We start from the raw sequence: 19,149 nt of genomic DNA, 5'->3' as shown, positions 1-19,149 counted from the left end.
TAACTGACTGCCTTCCCCTACCCATACAGCATAGATGTGTGTGGAGGTCACTAGTATATCAGTCTGCATCTTGGTTTGATAGGACACACAGCTTCTTATTCCTCTGTCCTGTGTGATCTAAGGCTCTTTAATTCTTAACAAGTTTTCAATTTTAGCTCTTTAAGGGAGTCCTGAAACCTTTTTTATGTTTGGAATGGTCTTTTTGATGATTGCCTGCTGAGCCATAGAAAGTGACCATTTTATAAATTCCATGCTTGCTTTTATGAGAAAAACCTGTCATCTGTGTAAATCTTAAGTAATTTTTTCATACAGTTTTCTTTATAAGATGCTTTGACAACAAAGCGCTGCTTTTTCCTTTGAACTGTGGTCTAGAATTGATTGAGAAAAGAGGTTGGGGATATAAAAAAGACGAGAAGATGAATGTGAGTTGTTGGCAAAGGTAGACAAGAAAATTAATTCACATATAAATCCTGTTTCCCACAGGTTTGATAATTTCTGTTGCTTAGATATCTTATTTGCTGTTGAGATAATTAGTATTGGAAACACATTTTTTACTCTACTATGGAGCTGTTCATTTAATGCACTGTAATTAACAAAAATTTCTAAAATATTTTCTGCTTTACCTTTGTTAGCAAAGCTTGCTGAAGAATGAGAAAAATCAAGAAGAAATGGTACTTCACTTCCTTCTGGATCTCTCTAGTCAGTGTGGAGTCTCATTTCCCTGTACCGCAAGCGGAACGTCTTTTGAGTTAACATCTTCCCTTCATACCATTCAGGATGATTCAGCTGCGGATGTGAAATCTCTTTGGGATGATGTGAGATTGCATCTTCGACAATTTTTAGTAAATAGACTGCAAAGTCAAGAAGAAACAAACACTAATGCTTTGCAACAACAAATGGAGTTTAAAACTCAGCGTGTACGGCAGCTTTTGTTTCTTTATCCCAAATCAGAAGTCTTAATGAAGTATCAAAATATGCAGAATAAACTGGTTAGTGATCTTCTACAGAACTGTATTTTGTCTAGTTGTGGTGAAACAAATTTTGATAAGGTGGTTAATGGTTACCAAAGTTCCATACCCAAATTGTGCACAATGATAAGAGAGGATTTGTATATACTAAGTGGAACTATTGGTCCATCTTCATCATTAAAGTTCATTAATGAAACTTACCTGGATACCATCACTGAAGAAATGACAGTTCTTCTTGAAAGACTTTGTGAGCTGCAGTTCAAAGAAAATGCTCTACACGTAGTTAAAGCAAACAAGATTTCAAAGAAGCATAGAGGAACAGTTCATGCTGTGGGTTAGTAGTCTTATTTTATGTTCTTTGTAGTTAGATATTATTTTAATTATGCTACTTTTTTAATATATAATTGATTATTTTCTCTGAAGAGAGAGATAGAAATTAGTAATTACAGGTTTATGTTTTAAACATATTACTGCAGTTGAATTCTAGACTGTGTCAGAATTCAACTGTGGTGCAAAAGTAAGAGAGAGTAACTCATGTAATTTAACAAAACCTGTTATAATCCACTGGATAACACTCTCATGTCATAGTAATTTTTTTTAGCCTGTTTTATTTCAGCTGCTGAAATATGTACTAGAACAAGAACTATTTAATCCAGATTTAAATAAACACAAACTCCTCAGTCTTCTATTCCTACTTCTTCTTTGTCAGACATTTAAAGGAGATTATAGGAAAGATAGTAACGTGTCCATGAAACAGATACTGATTCCCTCATCAGAGCTGTCCCAAAAGATTTTTATGCAGATTCTAATTCTCAAACAGAAACAAACAAACAAAAAACATTTACATTTTCTAGTCTTGTGGAAGTACAATAAGTTACAGTTAATACTACCTGGTCATTTTTTTCTTGTTTCAAGAAATGTCAAGTGGGAAAGGAATCTGTTATTGATGTACTATCTTCTAAATCTTCTTTTTTGCAGTTTTTAAGTCTGATATGCTAATTTCCAATGGGAAGAACCAGTGCTTTGGAAAAAATAGTGCAGAATATAAACTTCTGTAACATAATTGCACAATTGTATGTAATTGCTTTTTTCAATGCCGCGTTTGAGCACGCCTCTGTGCAGGAGTTGTTTGTTTAAAGCATAGCTTTCCATAGAGTGATTTGCCGAGAGAAAATATTAAAATTCTAGAATCACGTGAAAAATACAGAAACAGACGATCTTTGAATTGTGCAGCATAGAGAAAGGATGAGTGAGGTGATGATGTGTCAGGTCTATGCAGAAGAAAATTACACACTTCTGAGTTTTAAAGTCAGCATATGTACTAGTGTAAGTCAACAGAAGAAATGCAAAGATAATTTTTCAACAGAACTGAAATATGGAGGAATACTGGAACATGTGAAAGACAACGAAAAAGGCATCCAGTCAAATAAGTTCAAAAGATGAGAAGTTTAGTGTATATATTAGTGGAATGCAGTGTTAGTGGGAAACAATGAAAAGAAGTAGTGTTAGAGTACTTTGAGACATGAAATAACAAGTAATGTGTTTTTGAATTACATAGTAAGATGTGAGTCAGTCAAAGGATTCACTGACAAAAGAAAATTACCTGTACTGAACAAAAGTTTGTAACTTAATTTTTCTTTCAGTCTCTGAATAGCTCACAAAGATGGGTAAGTTCAGTTATCTCCATTTTACATCTAAAACATGGGGTTTAAAGTGATGACAAATATGTCTCTCTGAAAAATCGCACTTTAACTCTGTATTACAAGACGGAAGAACACAGTCATTTAGTTAACACAGTACTTCCTCTGCTTTTTTTTTTTTTTTTTTTTTTTGCCACAGGATGTGACTTTGCATGTTTTTGTGCCAGTACATCTATGAGTACAGATTTCCAGTACACATTTCTTTTGTATAGTCAAAAACACAGAGGAAGGTGAAAACAAAGTAAATCTTAGGACTTGCTTGAAACTTTAAATTATTTTCTGCCAATAATTAAAATATAATTTATGTACTTCATAAATATTAGACCAGATTTTAACTTTTATTGAAAATTCATTAAATTTCAGGTTTCAGATGCAGCAGCTGTCTCCTTAGCACCCATAAACTGTGTTTAGAATTGCTGTTCATTAATATCATTTAATTCTCAGGATTACTTTCTTCACAGGGGCTGTCACAGTCATGTCTTCATGCTATTTTACTTCAGGAAGTTAGTATGGGAAGTAGGTATTTATTTGCCTACTGATTTTCTACTATTCCTACTAGTTTTCTGCAGAAAACTGCTCTTACAGATTTCAGGCAGGGATACCATAAGGCACCAGTAGTGAAATCAGAAATCAGAATGCTAAAACAAAATATGATGTGAGAATTGTGAAGCTTTGAGTTTGATTTTTTTTTTTTTTTTTTTTTTTTTCATTTTCTGGACATGTCGTGGGCTATTATTTGGTATAATTCACCAACTCAAGCAAAAATTATCCTTGTATCATTACTAAAACAGTTATTACTGAGTAACTTATTTGTATATGTGCTTGTATGTAAAGAGTCTTTTTTGGAAAGAGATTCCTTTCCTATAAATATATGAATATACTACATTTATACCATATTAAGTTTTATAAAGGCTCTTTTTCCCCTTTAGAATTAAAATGCTCACAGGGCAGTTCACAGTGAAATGACTGTTTGGGAAATATTTTAAGGGGTTTGTAACAGTAGAAAAGTTTTGATGAGTGACATTTCCTGCTTGGAACTCAGTTCTGGTATTTTGTTGCCAATTTCTTAACATCAAGTGTCTTTTTTTTTGCTTGGAACTCATAAATTCTGGTACTTTTGTATGAAACTAAAGCTTTTAATTTCAAAAAGAAGAAATTATAAACTAGGAGGAATAAAATCATATGCACATAAACATGTATTTTGAGCTCACTTATACTTACATATTCCCAGCAAATTTGCTGAAGAGCTAACTTGAGATATGAATTTTGGGTTTTGCATATTTAACTTAAATTTTATTTCTCTACAATGTTTATGTGCATATGATTTTATTCCTCCTAGTTTATAATTTCTTCTTTTTGAAATTAAAAGCTTTAGTTTCATACTTGCTTTTATCCTTCTGTATAATTTACTTCACTTGGTTTGTGATCTCAATAGCAACTGTTACGGCCTACAACCAGTCTTCTATGATTTTTGTCTTTTTTATCAAAAATATACATAAAATAGTATTGATACTTGCTGGTTTAGCGACTGCATGCTTAAAAATACCCCAGCTACTCACATCTGGGATAATTTCAGCTCAATAATTTAAGTGTAATTCATCTCCCATTTATATCTGGAACTTAAAGAGTTTCAAAGTTGGATTAATGTAATTAATATTTATATATTTTCAACTTTTTTGATATTTCTGCACAAATAACAATTTTTTGCAGATAATTTGCAATATTTGTGCTGTAGTTACAATTGATTTTCTACCATGTTTTCTTGCCTATAGTCAACTATCTGTTATTTTACAAGTACGTGGGTGAAGGTTGAAATTGCTTTAGTCACTTCACTTGGTACTGTTCAGTCCTGAAAGTCCTGTTGCATCTTTCTTAAGTGCTGGGAAGGCATGTAATACAAAGTAGTCTATATGGATTACAGACGATAATATCCAGTATGACATCCTGCTTCTCCAGATCAAATTCATTATATTGTCCAAATCCTTGAACTGGTACGAGCAAGCTTTCAAATAAATGTGAAATGTGTTCCTAAGGGCCAAATGTTTAGGATTATGAAGTTTTAGAAGTTATTTGTCAGGTTTTGAAGTTATTTATCAGTTATTTGAAATTTTTCATAAATTTAAACTTCAGAGTATTTGAAGACCCACATAATTATGGTAGTGACCTTTAGACATTATAAAGACAAAAATAAGGAAGTTATATTAAAAACTGAAACTTCATCCTCCTTGCTTCCTTGCATATCCTCTTCTTGTTTTTTCTTACTTCAGGAGACCCACAATAACCTGCTCATCCCCTCCTTTGAACATCCTGGTTTTGTTTCCCTTTGTGCATGACCAGCAACTGCTGGTCTTTATGTGCTTCTGTTATATTGCTGCCTGCTCGGCATCGCTTTCTGTCTTCTATTTCTGATCTTTCTGTCCCATTGCAGAGTGCCTGGCAACATAACTTACAGGAACAGGGCTTTAGGGACCTATATAAATTAAGATATGGAAAGAATGGTAACTGTGTGCAAGATACCATTGCAACTGCTGACCCCTTGAGCTGCTCTGCACATATATTCACAGAACTGTCAGGGTTGGAAGGGACCTGAAAGATCATCTACTTCCAACTCCCCTGTCATGGTCACGAACACCTTTCTCTATACCAGGTTGCTCAAAGTCCCATCCAACCTGGCCTTGAAACTTCCAGGGACGGGACATCCTTGGCTTTTCTGGCCAACCTGTTCCAGGGCCTCATCACTCTCACAATCAAGAATTTCATCCTCACATGTAATCTAAAGCTACCCACTTTCAATTTGAAGCCATTTCCCCTTGTCCTGTCACTCCCTGCCCTAGTCTCCAGTTCTCTTGTAACCCCTTGAGGTACTAGAAGAGGGCTCTGTCTCCCTGGAGCCTTCTCTTCTCCATGCTGAACACCCTCAACTCTCCCAGCCTGTATTCAGATATGGTCAGGAATGGCACAATCTTCCCCATACCTTACACAGGTGGAGGAAGAAAACGTATGGTTTCCATCCATGAAAGATGGGAAAGTAACAGGTTTCAAGTATAACTATAGCACTTCTCTCTTATGCATACACAACTATCGCAGAATACATGATGACAACAGCAAAAATGTTACTACGTAGAGATTGAGTAAGAATGCAGATACAATCATTAGTTATTTTGCTTTCTATGTACCAGAGATTGCTTTTTTTTTTTTTTTTTTTAAATTATGAACCAGTCAGCATTGAGATATTCAATAGGTTTTTCACCTTTTTAAAATAATGGAACAAATAGTGTTAGTTGGAATTTAAAATACAAAGTTGAAATTTAAAACCAGTGGACATACAGATGTGATACAGATTTCTGCAGGTTTATTGTCTTCCTTTGGAAGCCTTTAAAATTTTGACAGGCATAACAAGATCCCATTACTCAGGGGAAACAAAATATCCTTAAATTTAATATGAGAAATAATATGTTTTATAGCTTCCTTGTCACATATTACTTACTTCTTATCCTTGCAAGTATTGTGTTTGATTTCTTCAGCACAGTTATATTAAATGAAAATATGAGTAGTACTGAGGAGAAAATAAAACCGTCTGTTTGAACATGCAGAGTTGAAGTTTTAATAAAATGGAAGTACACTTTAAAGGCCATATGAACATAATATCCCTAGGACCACAAATGTGTTTCTATTGCAAGAATGACATTTTCATAAAGATTACAAAAGCATTAAGCTTGTTACTTTGTAAGCATAAAATAGGGTGAAAGATAACAGTATCTAAGTTACTGAAATGTCAGGTGAATTGACATAATTACAAAGTGAGTAGTGTGCCTGCAAACCTTCCATCTTTTTAGAGCAGTTGCTTGAAATTGCTTGTTAAGCCCAAATTATGAAGATAGGCAGTGAAATCTCCTTACTTACTCTTTGTCATCTTTAAAATAGGCCTAATCCAGAATTTTATTATCTTGTTATTTACTTACTAAACTTTGCTTTTCAATTTATTTAAATATTTTTAAACACGAAATTCTTGGTGATGTTTTTGTTTATATTTTTAATACTGTTGTGTCTTAATGAAGTTCTTCCACTTCATCTTTTTAAACAGGAATTCAAATCTATTCTCAGAATTCTGCAGAGATTGAAAGGAACGTGGTTTACTTCTTGGTAATTTTTTTGTTTGGGGTTTGTTTGTTGTGGGTTTTGTTTGTTTGTTTGGTTGGTTTTTGTTTTTTTGTTTTTTGTTTTTTGTTTTTTGTTTTTGTTTCAAAAATGTTTTTACAATTAGTGAACACCAGCTAATTACCTTCCTTTGTCTTTTAACAGCATCCCTGCATTTTCTTCCTCAGGATGAAGAGAACATTTAACTCACTGTGCTCCCTAATCATTGCATTCTCCTTCCAAGTGTAAAAGATTAAAACTGATTTACTCTATAGTCAGATAGTTTGTGAATGTTCAGAAGTCAATTTGACATTTATATACTGTCGTTTTCTCTTTAATAATAAAAAGTGACATAATCTGAGGGACAATTATGATGAAAGTCTCTCTTTTACTTCAGAATATGGGCCTGCCTGAAAAAGACTGTGTAGTACTATGGCAGATAAGAGAACACTTAAAAATGTCTTTAAAATATGGTTCTGAAGAATTGATTCAAAGACAGTTGTTACAGGAGTCTTTTGCATCTACCATCATTAATTGCAAGTTAACGAGATGGTCATGACTGATTTTTGTCAAGACAGAGAACCTCTTCTGTCATAAAAATGGTACAGTAAAAAGTCAAAATTATTTTAGTGACAATAGTTTGTTTTGAAAAATAATATAGGTGATTAAATCAGGGGGGAGTGTCATGCACACAAGATGATTGTAACATGCTAAATCAGAATATTAATGTCCTTTTCACTGAGGCTTAGTCTTACAATTTTTAAAAACCCCTCTATTGTCAATCAAGGGGCCACTGTGTTTACTGAGTTTTTGAAAAACAAAGCTTTCAGTCATTTTATAGTACTTTTCACTACATTTACTGAACAGAGCAAGGCAATGGATATATTCTGGTCTATCTGACCTAGAGAGAATAAGGGTGGTTAAAACCCAGTAAAATTTAAAAACTTCTAAATTAGAAATCTAGTATGTATTGCCCATAAATATTGTGGACTGTCTGAAATTAGATCAGTTACTGGTCTCAGGTTTTCCGGGAGAGTTTACTTTGCCTCAGTAGATTCACACACTGATCATCTTCTGGCTATGAAACAGACCTTTGTACACTGGCACAAGGGCCAGTGTACTGATTTTCTGTTCATGTGCTGGGAAATTCCAACAGTTTCTGTAACACAGAAATTACATGTTTTGTTGTGCACCATACTATCAGCTCATGTGTGAAGTGTTTTAATTGTGTACGCTCAGAGAGTGGGAACTTGTATCTTTACTGACATGTGATTAATTCTTCTTTTGTATATTAGTCTTTCTACAAAATGTTTGTTTAAAAATTACAAATTTTGAAAATTTTCTCTTGAAGTTTTTAAATGGCAGTGTCTGCCCTCTTTTTTATGTGCCTAGATTTATTTTTGATGTTTATATTCCTTGGAAAAGTAATCATGAGAACTTTGCGGGACTTTGCTTAACTAGGGTTTAGAAATACAAGGGCACAGGAAACAAAAATAAGAGTATTTGCTCCAGCTGTATTTTATCTTATTTGAACAAATTAGAACTGGCTCTGTTATATCTTGGAGCAAGAGAAGCAGAAGTGACACAGATATTTAAATCTGATTTTTTAAGGAAATACATAGTATCTAATATCATGCATATTCCTTCTTACAGAAGAGAATGATCAACATGTGGTTGAAGGTTCCTGACAATCTGAGTGGAGTAGTTCCAATGTAATGAACCAGTCTGTGAGAGACCCAACCTGTGAATGTAGATGCAGAAGCATTGAAATTCAGGAAGCAGACATTTTTACATTTGCAGGCATTAAAGAAATGTAAAGCCAGATTAAAATAAATATGTTGATTACTGTGTTTTCAAATATACATTAGAATTGTCTTTTATCAGCCAAGTGTTATAAAATTGGATGCAGGGAAACATATGCAAGTCCTATCAAAGTTAGAATTCATGAGAAAGTTTGACAGACCTGGCAATCCTTAATTTCTCTTTCAGCAAAGACTGAAGAAGATCAACTTTTAGAGTTCTTCAAGGACTCCAGTTTCAATGTAGTTGCTATTTTCAGTTTTTTTTCAGGAGGCTTTCTTAATTTTTATGCTCTCTTAAAGCGTTCTACATTGGTGTTTTCTGTGGTGAGTGTGAAGACTTCAGGGAATGCGATAACTCTGTCAGCCCACAGTGTAGGCAAGAAAAATAAAAAAATGAGTGTGGAATCAGTTTATGTCATTGGCAAATATTGCTTCAGATCTCTGAGAAATATTACTAAGAGCATAATTTTGTCATAGGATAGTTCTTGCAGTTTTCGAAAAGAACTTTTTGGTAATAGCTACTACTTCAGAAGAAATTATTAATTGTAGAATAGTACCTAAAATCTCACACTTAACTGCTAGAAGCAACTGCAACTATTGTCTGTCTACAAGTTTTAAAGTCATTTTAGTTGAAGGGATGTTTTAAAAATGTCTGCAATTTCAGTATTTTGATAATTAGCAAAAATATTACTGGATATCAGATGCTAAATTCCTTAAATAGACCAATCAATTAATTAGTTCTAATTCAGAAACTAAGTAATTCATTTACATTTGAATTGTTTAAAGTGTCACTGTCTACCAGGAATTGAAGTGTACGATAGGAATGTCTTGTAATTTATTAGAGGCTATGCATGTTTTTGAGAATTAAGGAGGAGGTCGAGTATCTGGTTTCAGAGCAAACTGAGGTAAGTATTTGTGCATAAAGTAATTTTCTTGAACATGATTACAAGGCACTTCATCTTCAGAATGCTTGAGAAAGTCTCTGTAGTTTCTTCCTCAGGGTTGTAAAGGGGCTGTATGCTATCAAGGAGTCAGATTTGTGAGATCATTTGTTTAAGATGATACCATAAATTTGAAGTCAGAGTGTGATTTGATGTTCTTGTTCTCCATCCTGTGCTTCCAGCACTGATCTATCCTTTCATTCATCAGTTGGTCAGTAAACATGATTTACAATTAAAGATTTCATATTGGCAGACCTACCCATGCGATGTTGACAAAGGACTTTAGGATTTGGTAGCAAGCATCTAGCAACTGGACATGGAATCAGCCTTCACTATGAGGTCAAAACTGATCTCATTTTACTGGGAAGGCATTATGGAACAGATTTGAATGAATTTTAATCAATAAAAAATTAGTTAATAATTTTAAATTTTAATCAGTTTTATGTGTAGTGAATCTCTTTCAAAAAATTAGTGTAGTTTTCGCTGGGGTTGTTTAACAGCTGGCAGTGACATCTCTGTGACAGACACACTCAATTAAATATATGTAAATTTATTCATGCTTATCATGTTTATACATAAGTGAGATCCCTTACTTCACTGCGTGTTTTTTGCCACATGTACAGTATGGATGGATAGTATAAGCATTTATAAGTCATGTGGTAATGGAGATGTCTAATAAGAAAATATTTACCATTTTTAGATATGTGACCTTTTTTTTTAAAGGGACAAAAATTGCCAAGGTGTTGTTTCTTTGTGAAGGCTACTTTACCAGATTATCCTGGAACTCCTGGGTCTCACTGCACATAACAGGAAGCTGAAAAGCAAGATAAGTGTTTAAAATACCTTAACCACTCAGATAACAGTTTACATCCCTAATAGTTCTTTCTAGGTCTGTCAGTTTCAATCAGCAGAGAGCACATGTGATCAGTATATCTGATAAACTTGTCAATGCCTTTTTAAAGCAGGATTTCCCAATCTATTCCATTCAACTCTACTCTCTCCTTTCCTTTTTCACCATTTCAAGTAGAATCCTGATAAGACAGAGATACAAGCAGCTGTGTGTAGCTAGCTCAGGCTACAACTAATTTGTGGAGAAAAAAATTAAATCAGGAGGTAAATTATTTCATGATTGCTCATTCCCAACAGAGCTGGGCATCATTCGGAAGAAAATATCAAATAATTGGTTTCAGACCATGTCAGACACATGCAATTCCCTTCTCTAATGGCTATGTGAGGTAGGACTAGGCCTCAGGGGTCACCAAAGAACTGAAAATAGCTTAGTGCCAGGCACAGCAATAGAGAGACAGAGCGCATAGGAAATGAAGTGGCAATAAATGCAATCTATAGGGGAAATGTGCTTCACTTGGAATTTAATGTATTGGCTTAGAATCTGGCAGGAAGCCATGCAACAATTGTTTACATTTCTGTCAGCATCTGCATCTGTTCTGCTTTGTAAATGGCACTTATCTTTGAGTGAGTAAATGGTGGAATCAATAACAACTGTTAAGGGATTTCCTTTTTTTATATTCCATAAAAAATTCACGCTACAAACAATGTAGCCTCAGATTAATAAGAAACAGATATTAACAGGGTCAAAAGGATTTGTTTAGGAACATTTTATATCTTCTTGGGTTTGCAGTAATTGTATCCATGTGACTTGAATGTATCTTGTAACATATACAAATTAAACTGTTAAAAAAATGCTAGCTTGCAGTAATGAAGATGATTTTTATAATTATCATAAGTACTGTGTATAGAAAACTGCTGGCACTGTTTGTAATAATTTAGTTCTGTGTAATACCGTGTATTACATCTGCTATGCAGAAATACTAAGTTGCTTTTTACAGTATAAGCAAATTAATGATTATATGCAGTAATACCAATTATTTAAACCTAGCAGTTGCATTAAAAAATGTATACCAACACTCAGATTGAGAAAACTGTGAGCAGATGTCCATAAAAATGGAATATATCTTTACTTAATGCAAATGAAAGACTAATGCAACTTATATACAAGCTCTGTTTAGGAGATAGTGTGCAGATGAATGCTGTCATAAATGCAAGATTATTATAATAGTTATAGCATCGCTTAAAAGTTAATATCACTGAGACCTGAGGAACACATTATTGTTAATGGAATTTATGTACGTAACTTCCTGTGCACCACTTTGAAAATATACCTCTTGGAATACCTGTATACACTGTGACTGTCAGCAGCTGAGTTTCTTTTGCTTTATTAGGCTATTTCTTTTTGGATTTAGCAAAATGGTAATTCCATTTATTATGTATGCAGGTTGTAGTTAGAGTGTAAATTTAATATTGCACTTCTTTTTTTATTATCTTCCTTATATAACATTATTGAATGAAATCTGACATTGCCTTGCATCTGTAGTAGAACAATATTGTAGATCTATCTTACATGAAGTCAAGCCTTAGAAGTGGGGACAGATGAATTATATTTAATGTATTGTGTATTGGGAAGTTATTTTATACTATAATTGTATAATTGTATAATTGTATATTTTAATATACAATTAATTTTAATATACTATTTAATATACAATTGTATATTGTATAATTGTATTTTATACTATAATTTAGACCCTTGGTTCCGGCTGAGGGAGAAATCCCCACCGTAATCATTGAAGAAAACAGTCATCAGGTTGCTTTCCAAGGATTCTACATGAGTCTCAGAAGTAGTTTAGCCATGTGGCTCTGTAGAGTGAACAGTAAAGGATAATTACTCTGAGAGCAACACTCATAATGTAGTTTTTCTTTAACGTTTAGAGCCAGCTCACCTCTGATGCAGGTATTTCTATGGCACATTTTATTTACCGTGTCACATGCCTGGATTAATTGAAATGATCAAAACTAGGCATTCAGTTTTTGAGATGTTGTAAATTCAAATTTTTTCAAAGCATTTGAGGTGCTACATTCATTTAAAAAAAAATTAAGAGAAAATAATAACAAAAGTTACATTTAGCTTATGGGTCCCATTCATACATGTTTTCTTATACCTTTTGAGATTTTAAGTGCCTCCAGGCTATAACAAAGGGAGTTGGAACACTTTTTTAAATGGTTTCAAGAGATACAGCTTTGAGGAAAGTATCACTTTTGAAACTTGCTATAAAATCACAAGTTAGCAGATATACACAGGTCATCTAGATCTAGCTCAGCCCTATTTCTGATATGTCTTCCTTTTCAGAGTGGAGGAAAAACCTTTAAAAGTGCTAAGATAAAGGCAAATACCTTGCTGCTGAATTTAAATATTTAGGAGAAGGTCAGGTATGATAATCAAGTGCTTTATAGAATGCCTTTCACTTTATGTTGCTTGAAAAATGCTTTAATTAACTTATTAGCTGTCTTAGAATTCATATGAGCACCTCTCAACTTCATCACTGCTGAAGTGAAATGCTATGATACCATCTGTCCAGCTACATCCAGCCAAATGGTCTCTGGTAAAATGGACAGCTTTATTCTTCAACAAGGGTGGCATGTCCTTCAGATCTTAGGAAAAATTCTTCAGTTTCAATACATTCTGCTAAAATAAAAGGCCAAACCTGAAAATAGTACCCCTAGTTTCTCCAGTGCATCAGCTGCCTTGGCACCAGCACAAATTGCACAACTTGATAGACATCCAGTATTAGTTTTATTTGCGCCTTCTTTTTCTATAGGAAAAGCTCTTTAAAAGTAACCTTGTTTGGGTTGACAGATTTCTGGTGCCTGTATTTTCTATAGTTGGGGTAGTAAATCAGCATGCCTGAAGAAATTAAATATCCTTTAGGGCCCCTCTGCCTCTATGTGGTAGGAACTCAAGAGTATAGATGGTCTAAATCTAGAGATGTTTATAGCATGAAAGTTTTGAGCTTATTCCTTTGCTTCATTCCAGTTTTGTGTAATAAACCATCAAGATTTATTTACTTGCTACAAATAAATGCAGTGCAGGTTCAAGTTAATTCAGGTATTTTTTTTTTCTTCTCCCTCCTATTCCCCAGAAAGGAGTGCAGTCTAGATAGCAGAAACCTCAAGCACTCTCTTTTTTCCTCTTAGCAAAATAGTTGTGCTGCCTTTGTCTTCCGTGAAGCAGAAAGGGAGTTTCCCAGTTTTTCTGAAGTGTTTGTCAGAGAACTCAAGTTCCTTATGAGCTATGCAACAAAGCCTTCTGTGCACTAGTGATCCTGAAGGCCCTGACCAGCCTTTTTAGGGACCACCTCTGCAGCCTGCCCAGAAGATCTATTTCAGCTGCACCTGGGTCCTCAGTCCTGCTTGAACTACATCATGGGTGTCCTGATGTTCATCTGCCTCAGAGCTGTGGACCCCATTGATTCAGTTTTCCCGCCTTGAGCTTGAACTTGCCATATCAACATGGTTCCATTGAGTGTTCACTGAACTGTGCCTGACTTATGGTTACCTTCACCAGACCAGATTCAGACTCAAAAGGCTGAATTAGCTTCCTGACTTGACCTCAGGTTTATGTCATCACCATAAACTTGGTCGATCATCTGGATTCTTGGTTGAAACTTATAATCTCAGGGTCTGCCTTGCTTGGGATCTGCAGCGTGGGGTGCTGACTGGCAAGGAGCCTGTCCTGCTGGCCATATTATTATGCTTGACTCCCTGTTCCTCAAATAACAGCCAGACTTCAGTGGTCCCTGCCACTGTACTTGGTTTGATTCTTTTCTCTTGTAGCTAATGATAGCTCATTTTCCTGACTTAGGGTATTTCTGCTAGCAGATTCAGCCTCCAGGGCAGTGTGGGAATCATCAGCATGGGCATTGGTTTTGTACAGCAGTATTATGTGTGATTCTTGTTTTGCAGAGATGGAAGCCTGGAGCTATGTTCAGGAGCTCAGAACCTTTTCTTACTTCTCTGTGTTTGCTAAAGTCCTGATCTCAAATTTTTTTGAGCAATATTTGCAAAATCAGCTCATTGGCACATTGACAAAGGCTGTAGAATGCACTTTACCCCTCCATAGCCTCTGTAGTAGTCTTTCTGTCTGTTTTCAGAAATTATTCCCTCTAGGTATTGCTTTAGCAGGAAACCAACATGTCCTGTTGTTAGGAGGTGCTATAGAGGTCCTGCTGATGTTTGTCTGTATCCAAAGATCCTGCTGCAGTTATTTCCTTGTACAAGGACTACATGAATTAAAGTCAGCCATGCAGAAAAAATCAAATTTAGAAAAATGATAGCAGTAAATTGCAGGTGGTTCAGGAAGAAAATTGGTTTGTATCATGTAACTTTCTCCATATCCTTTCTGTGCTGAAATCAGGGCTCCCTGGTTGATGTGACGTGATTATATGTTATGAGTGCATGTGTTAACCTTTCAAAATAAAATGTTCCGTTTCTTCTTTTAAATACCAAATGCTTATAGTTATAATACTTGCTGATATTTGCTCAGTGACAGTCTCACTTGTTTTCAAACCCCACATATTTAAAGTTGCGGAGTGTTAGATTGATGTTTCTTTCATTCAAATGTCATATTCATCAACTGTATTGTGCTAGCAGATTGTTAAACAGACAAGGTGACTTGAAGAGTGACAAGTGATGTGATGTCCCAAACCATTAAAATACAGTAATGCTGTGGGTTTTTTCCCTTTCGGCTTTTGCAACACAGTGGGTTTTCTGTAAAACACAGGTGAGAGCATTTCTGAGTAGATCCATTGCGTGGAAAAAAAGCCTAGTTAAGGAATGACGAAACCTGGAATTCAATTGGAACCTCACAGATAATTGAGAAGTGCTGATGTCATAGGAAAAAATAATGTAACGGTATTTTATAATGAGAAAAAGATACATTATGTTAAAAGAAAAATTAAATTGCTTGATATATTATACTGTCTTACATAATCAATTTTGCAGGATCATGTTTTTTTCAGCTGTAATAAAGGCTGTTTTATAATTTTACTTGAACAGCTTCCCAGGAATACCACAGGAAAGGACGGAACTTCTGCTTAACCTTGTATCAACTCAAATGTCTTTCTCAACTTATCAAACTCTTTTTATTAATGGAGGAAAAAGTTGAAGAGCTCTCTGCAGAAATTCTGCTGCTGCCTTCATTTTCAGAGAGAAATAAGAATGTTCAAGGTAATGAATGATTATCTTGATTTATTGGTTTACTTTGTGCAAAAGAATAATTTTATACTATTTTCAACATTAATTACCTAATTTATGTCATCATATTTTTCAAATAAATGTGTTACCATATCCACTGAAAAAACTTTTGAAATGTGTGGATTTACATTTGAGCACAATGACTTGTAGAAAAGAACTGATTGCTGTGTATAAAAGATGTGACTTCCTAACTGTAGATATTGATGGACAGCCATGATGAAAAACTGTCTAACACTGTAACAAGATATCTCCTCTTGGGTTCTCTATAAAATCCTGTGTCTTACATAGGACACAATCATACTTGCAGTCTGAATTCTCTGAAAGTGGCTTTTTCTGAGCTTGTCCTTGAAGCTGCCTTTTTCGAGAGAGAAAAGTACTGACTTTAATATCAGTTTAGTTGATCTTAGTGTACATGAAACTACCTGCTTAAGGATATAATCCTTGTTTAACCTATATTTCTCACTCTTACTCATATGTACTATGTTTACTAGCATGCTTATCCCACTGGCTTCAGCAGCTGTGTTACAGAAGGCGGCTCTACATCAAAATAGAATGATCAAGCCTCAGGTTTGCATTTGCTATAGGTTCCAAGCTCCCCGTTTTTTTCATCTAATTGTGTTCAGGAAAATCTGGTATTGTGAAAATTAAGCTGAATAACACCTTCCAGGAATATGCTCATAAATGTTCTTCTAGTCTGCTGCTTTTGCCAGTAGAGACTCCAAGTCACGAGAGAGAAGTGGTTTCAAGAGCTTTGATTCTATTGCAGGAAAAAGATCAGAGCAGAAATGAGGCCAGGCTGCTCAGGGAGAGAGGATCGGTGAAGTTAAATGTTCACTATCTCTAGAGTCAAGCTGCAAACTGAGGGTAAAGGGTTTTTGGGAATTATGTACTCTCAGAATACTAAATTGACAAAAATAAAAATATTAAATAAGAAGGGTTCCAAAGCACACACTTTGTTGATGTACTCTTCACCTTTAATATTGACAGTCCAAAATAAAGAAATACAGGTTAACCTGTATATTTTTAGAATATACGTCAAAGCTCTAATAAAATAGTCATTTGAATTCCATTTTTTTCTACTGACTTCAATGTATTTCTGCCTCCTTTAGTCACTCAGTTTTACTTATTCTCAAGAAATGCTAAGCTACTATACATTATGATTTATGTTTTATGGCCTTGATTCTAAAAAGAGGTGTTAGGATAAACTTGTAGAGTTTTCCTCATGTGTTGGACAGTGTATTAGTTCAGTAAGGGCAATGGTAAATGTACTTTTTATTACTGTATTATGTGAGAATGTGTAAAAAAAATTCAAAAAGTCTTGAATGGGAAATTTATTTGATATTTGTGTGACTGTATTCTAAGGCATATGGCCTCCAGTAATTCAGGGAACTTAAAGATTTCAACATTAGCAAGAAATATTTTACTTTCCAGGAAGTAAAAATTATCCTGCAGGCATTTTTCCAAGCTTAATTACATCCAGAACTATTTCTCCAAAGACTGTTTAGCCACCTTCTTTGAGAAATATTCTTTCAGACTAACCGTGTCTATAGCAAGTTGGTTCTGAATTGGTACCTCTACTTAATCAAATCTGAATGGCAAATATTATTAGATCTTGTAGGAGGCAGTCCTGTGGGTAGAAGGTACATTCTAAAAAAATAATAGAATTCATTTTACCGCGGAAAACAAGTGAGGGTAAAAGTTTTTCAGGTGATTTTAGTGAAGTCTTCAGACATACTTTTGGTTTTAGAGTTGCTGTTCTGATCAGGTGGTTATATTCACAAAACTCTGCTCAGTGACATGCTTACAGATAGTTTGTGAAAAGAAGACATGTCCAGAGAATTTTTTAGTAAGAGGTCTGACTAGAAGAAAGTTTTATTGGTGTTATTTTAATTTCATATTGTTGGAAATCTCAATTGTAGTGAAGTGAAAGATGATTTGATGTGGGAGAATGAAAGCTATGTTCCTAGTAGTTCCAGGTTGTGTTAAGTTCCAAAAGGGATTTGAGATTTTCTCTGTTAATGTTCTGTATTGGGTTGATAATCTTATTTTTTTCACTGATGATGGCTGAGTTTTTTGCTAAGAAGGATTGGATAGAATCCTTGCTTTATTTTCATCAGAACACATTATAATATGTGACTAGAAGACCATCTTCTGTACTTATTTAGAAGCCTTATTACTAGAAATCTTGTTTAATTTGATGGAGTCGAGGATGTAGATATGTCCAAAGCAGCTTTAAATAACCTTGGGTATGAAGGTCAAGTTAATAGTGCAGCACAGGCTGCAGAACCAGCTTAAGAAGCAGAGCAAACTAGCCCAGGCTGAAGTGTGTGCTGATGGTGCTAGACAGTTTACCCATACTTTCAGCGAGTTAAAGCTAGGTTGGGTATATCCAGCATACCCTCATTCTCTGCAGTGAGGGATATCTGAAGTCAATGCTCTGCAAGTAGTACTGTTAGCAAATTAGGGAAAAATGGCCAATACATAAAAGGTATATGAATGTCCAAGTCACCTAAAGTTTTCACAGGCATTGCGTAGAGAGAAGCCTTATACTTGTTTTGTTTATTTTTTGGTTGGTTTTAGTATTCATGGGAGACTTTTAATCTATGTAACTCACACAGAGATGCAACAAAAATAATGTTTTTTTCATGTGCTTGTGTCAAGTGGTGTGTTTGTGTATAGCTGTTTCAAAGTCAATTGATTTTTTGTTTAATACTCAGTAGTACTTCAATTTTGATATTTAGAACATGTATAAAGTTCCATCCAAAACAAAGTAGTTCTTCGGATGGTTCCTTTTTTTTTTTTTTTTTTTTTTTTTTTTTTTTTTTTTTTTTTTTTGTCCCAAAGATGGCATCTGAGTTTTATCTAAACCAGACGATTTCTTGGCCCTCATTTTTCCCTAAACCCAGCAATGACAAAGAGCAACGGCTGCATAAATTGGATGTAAGAAGAACACTTAGGGTTTATCACAGAAGAATCAAAGATTTCATATCTTCTGACAGATTGTTTGTACTCTTAGGGGGTCTTAAGAGGGGTCAAATGGCTTCTAAGAGTTGCTTAGCTAGATGGTTAAGGGATTGTATTAGAGAGGCGTATGTAGTTAAGGGTAAAGAGGCTCCCAGGGTTTGTAAAGCTCATTACACTAGGACTATAGCTGCTTCTTGGGCGGAGAGGTCGAAGGCTTCCACATTGGAAATTTGCAAGGTGGCCACCTGGGCTTCTCTTCATACTTTTTCATTGCATTATTGCTTGGATGTAGTCTCTTCTGCAGATTCTGCTTTTGGTAGGAGGTTGCTTGTGAACCAAAAAAAAAGAACAGTGAAGAAAAGAAAGACATGTAGTTCAGAGTTCTAGCTGGCAACAAGACAAGTTTCTTTGCAGCTTGCACAATGGAATCCTATGAAGACCAATTTAGGTCGTTGAAAATAGATGTTAGAGGGAAGTACTGCCTACCAGTGTTCTCTGATGGTAACCCCATGGCAGACAATAGCACCAA

The 19,149-nt window shown here is 34.8% G+C and overlaps 1 protein-coding gene across 4 annotated transcripts in view; it reads left to right on the top strand.

The window, feature by feature from the left end:
* The window catches only part of KIAA0825 (KIAA0825 ortholog), a 242,871-nt gene that overhangs the window by 59,020 nt on the left and 164,702 nt on the right, over positions 1-19,149 (top strand). For all 4 annotated transcript variants that reach the window (XM_040089698.2, XM_040089700.2, XM_040089697.2 and 1 more), the window contains exons 4-5: positions 633-1,302; positions 15,459-15,629. In XM_040089698.2, coding sequence (XP_039945632.1) covers positions 633-1,302; positions 15,459-15,629 — 841 coding nt within the window. The remainder of the gene's footprint in view (positions 1-632; positions 1,303-15,458; positions 15,630-19,149) is intronic.

Source organism: Hirundo rustica, chromosome Z, assembly GCF_015227805.2.
Source record: "Hirundo rustica isolate bHirRus1 chromosome Z, bHirRus1.pri.v3, whole genome shotgun sequence".
Taxonomy (NCBI): Eukaryota; Metazoa; Chordata; class Aves; order Passeriformes; family Hirundinidae; genus Hirundo; species Hirundo rustica.
Note: the sequence above shows the minus strand (reverse complement) of the source record. Positions and strands in the feature narration are given on the sequence as shown.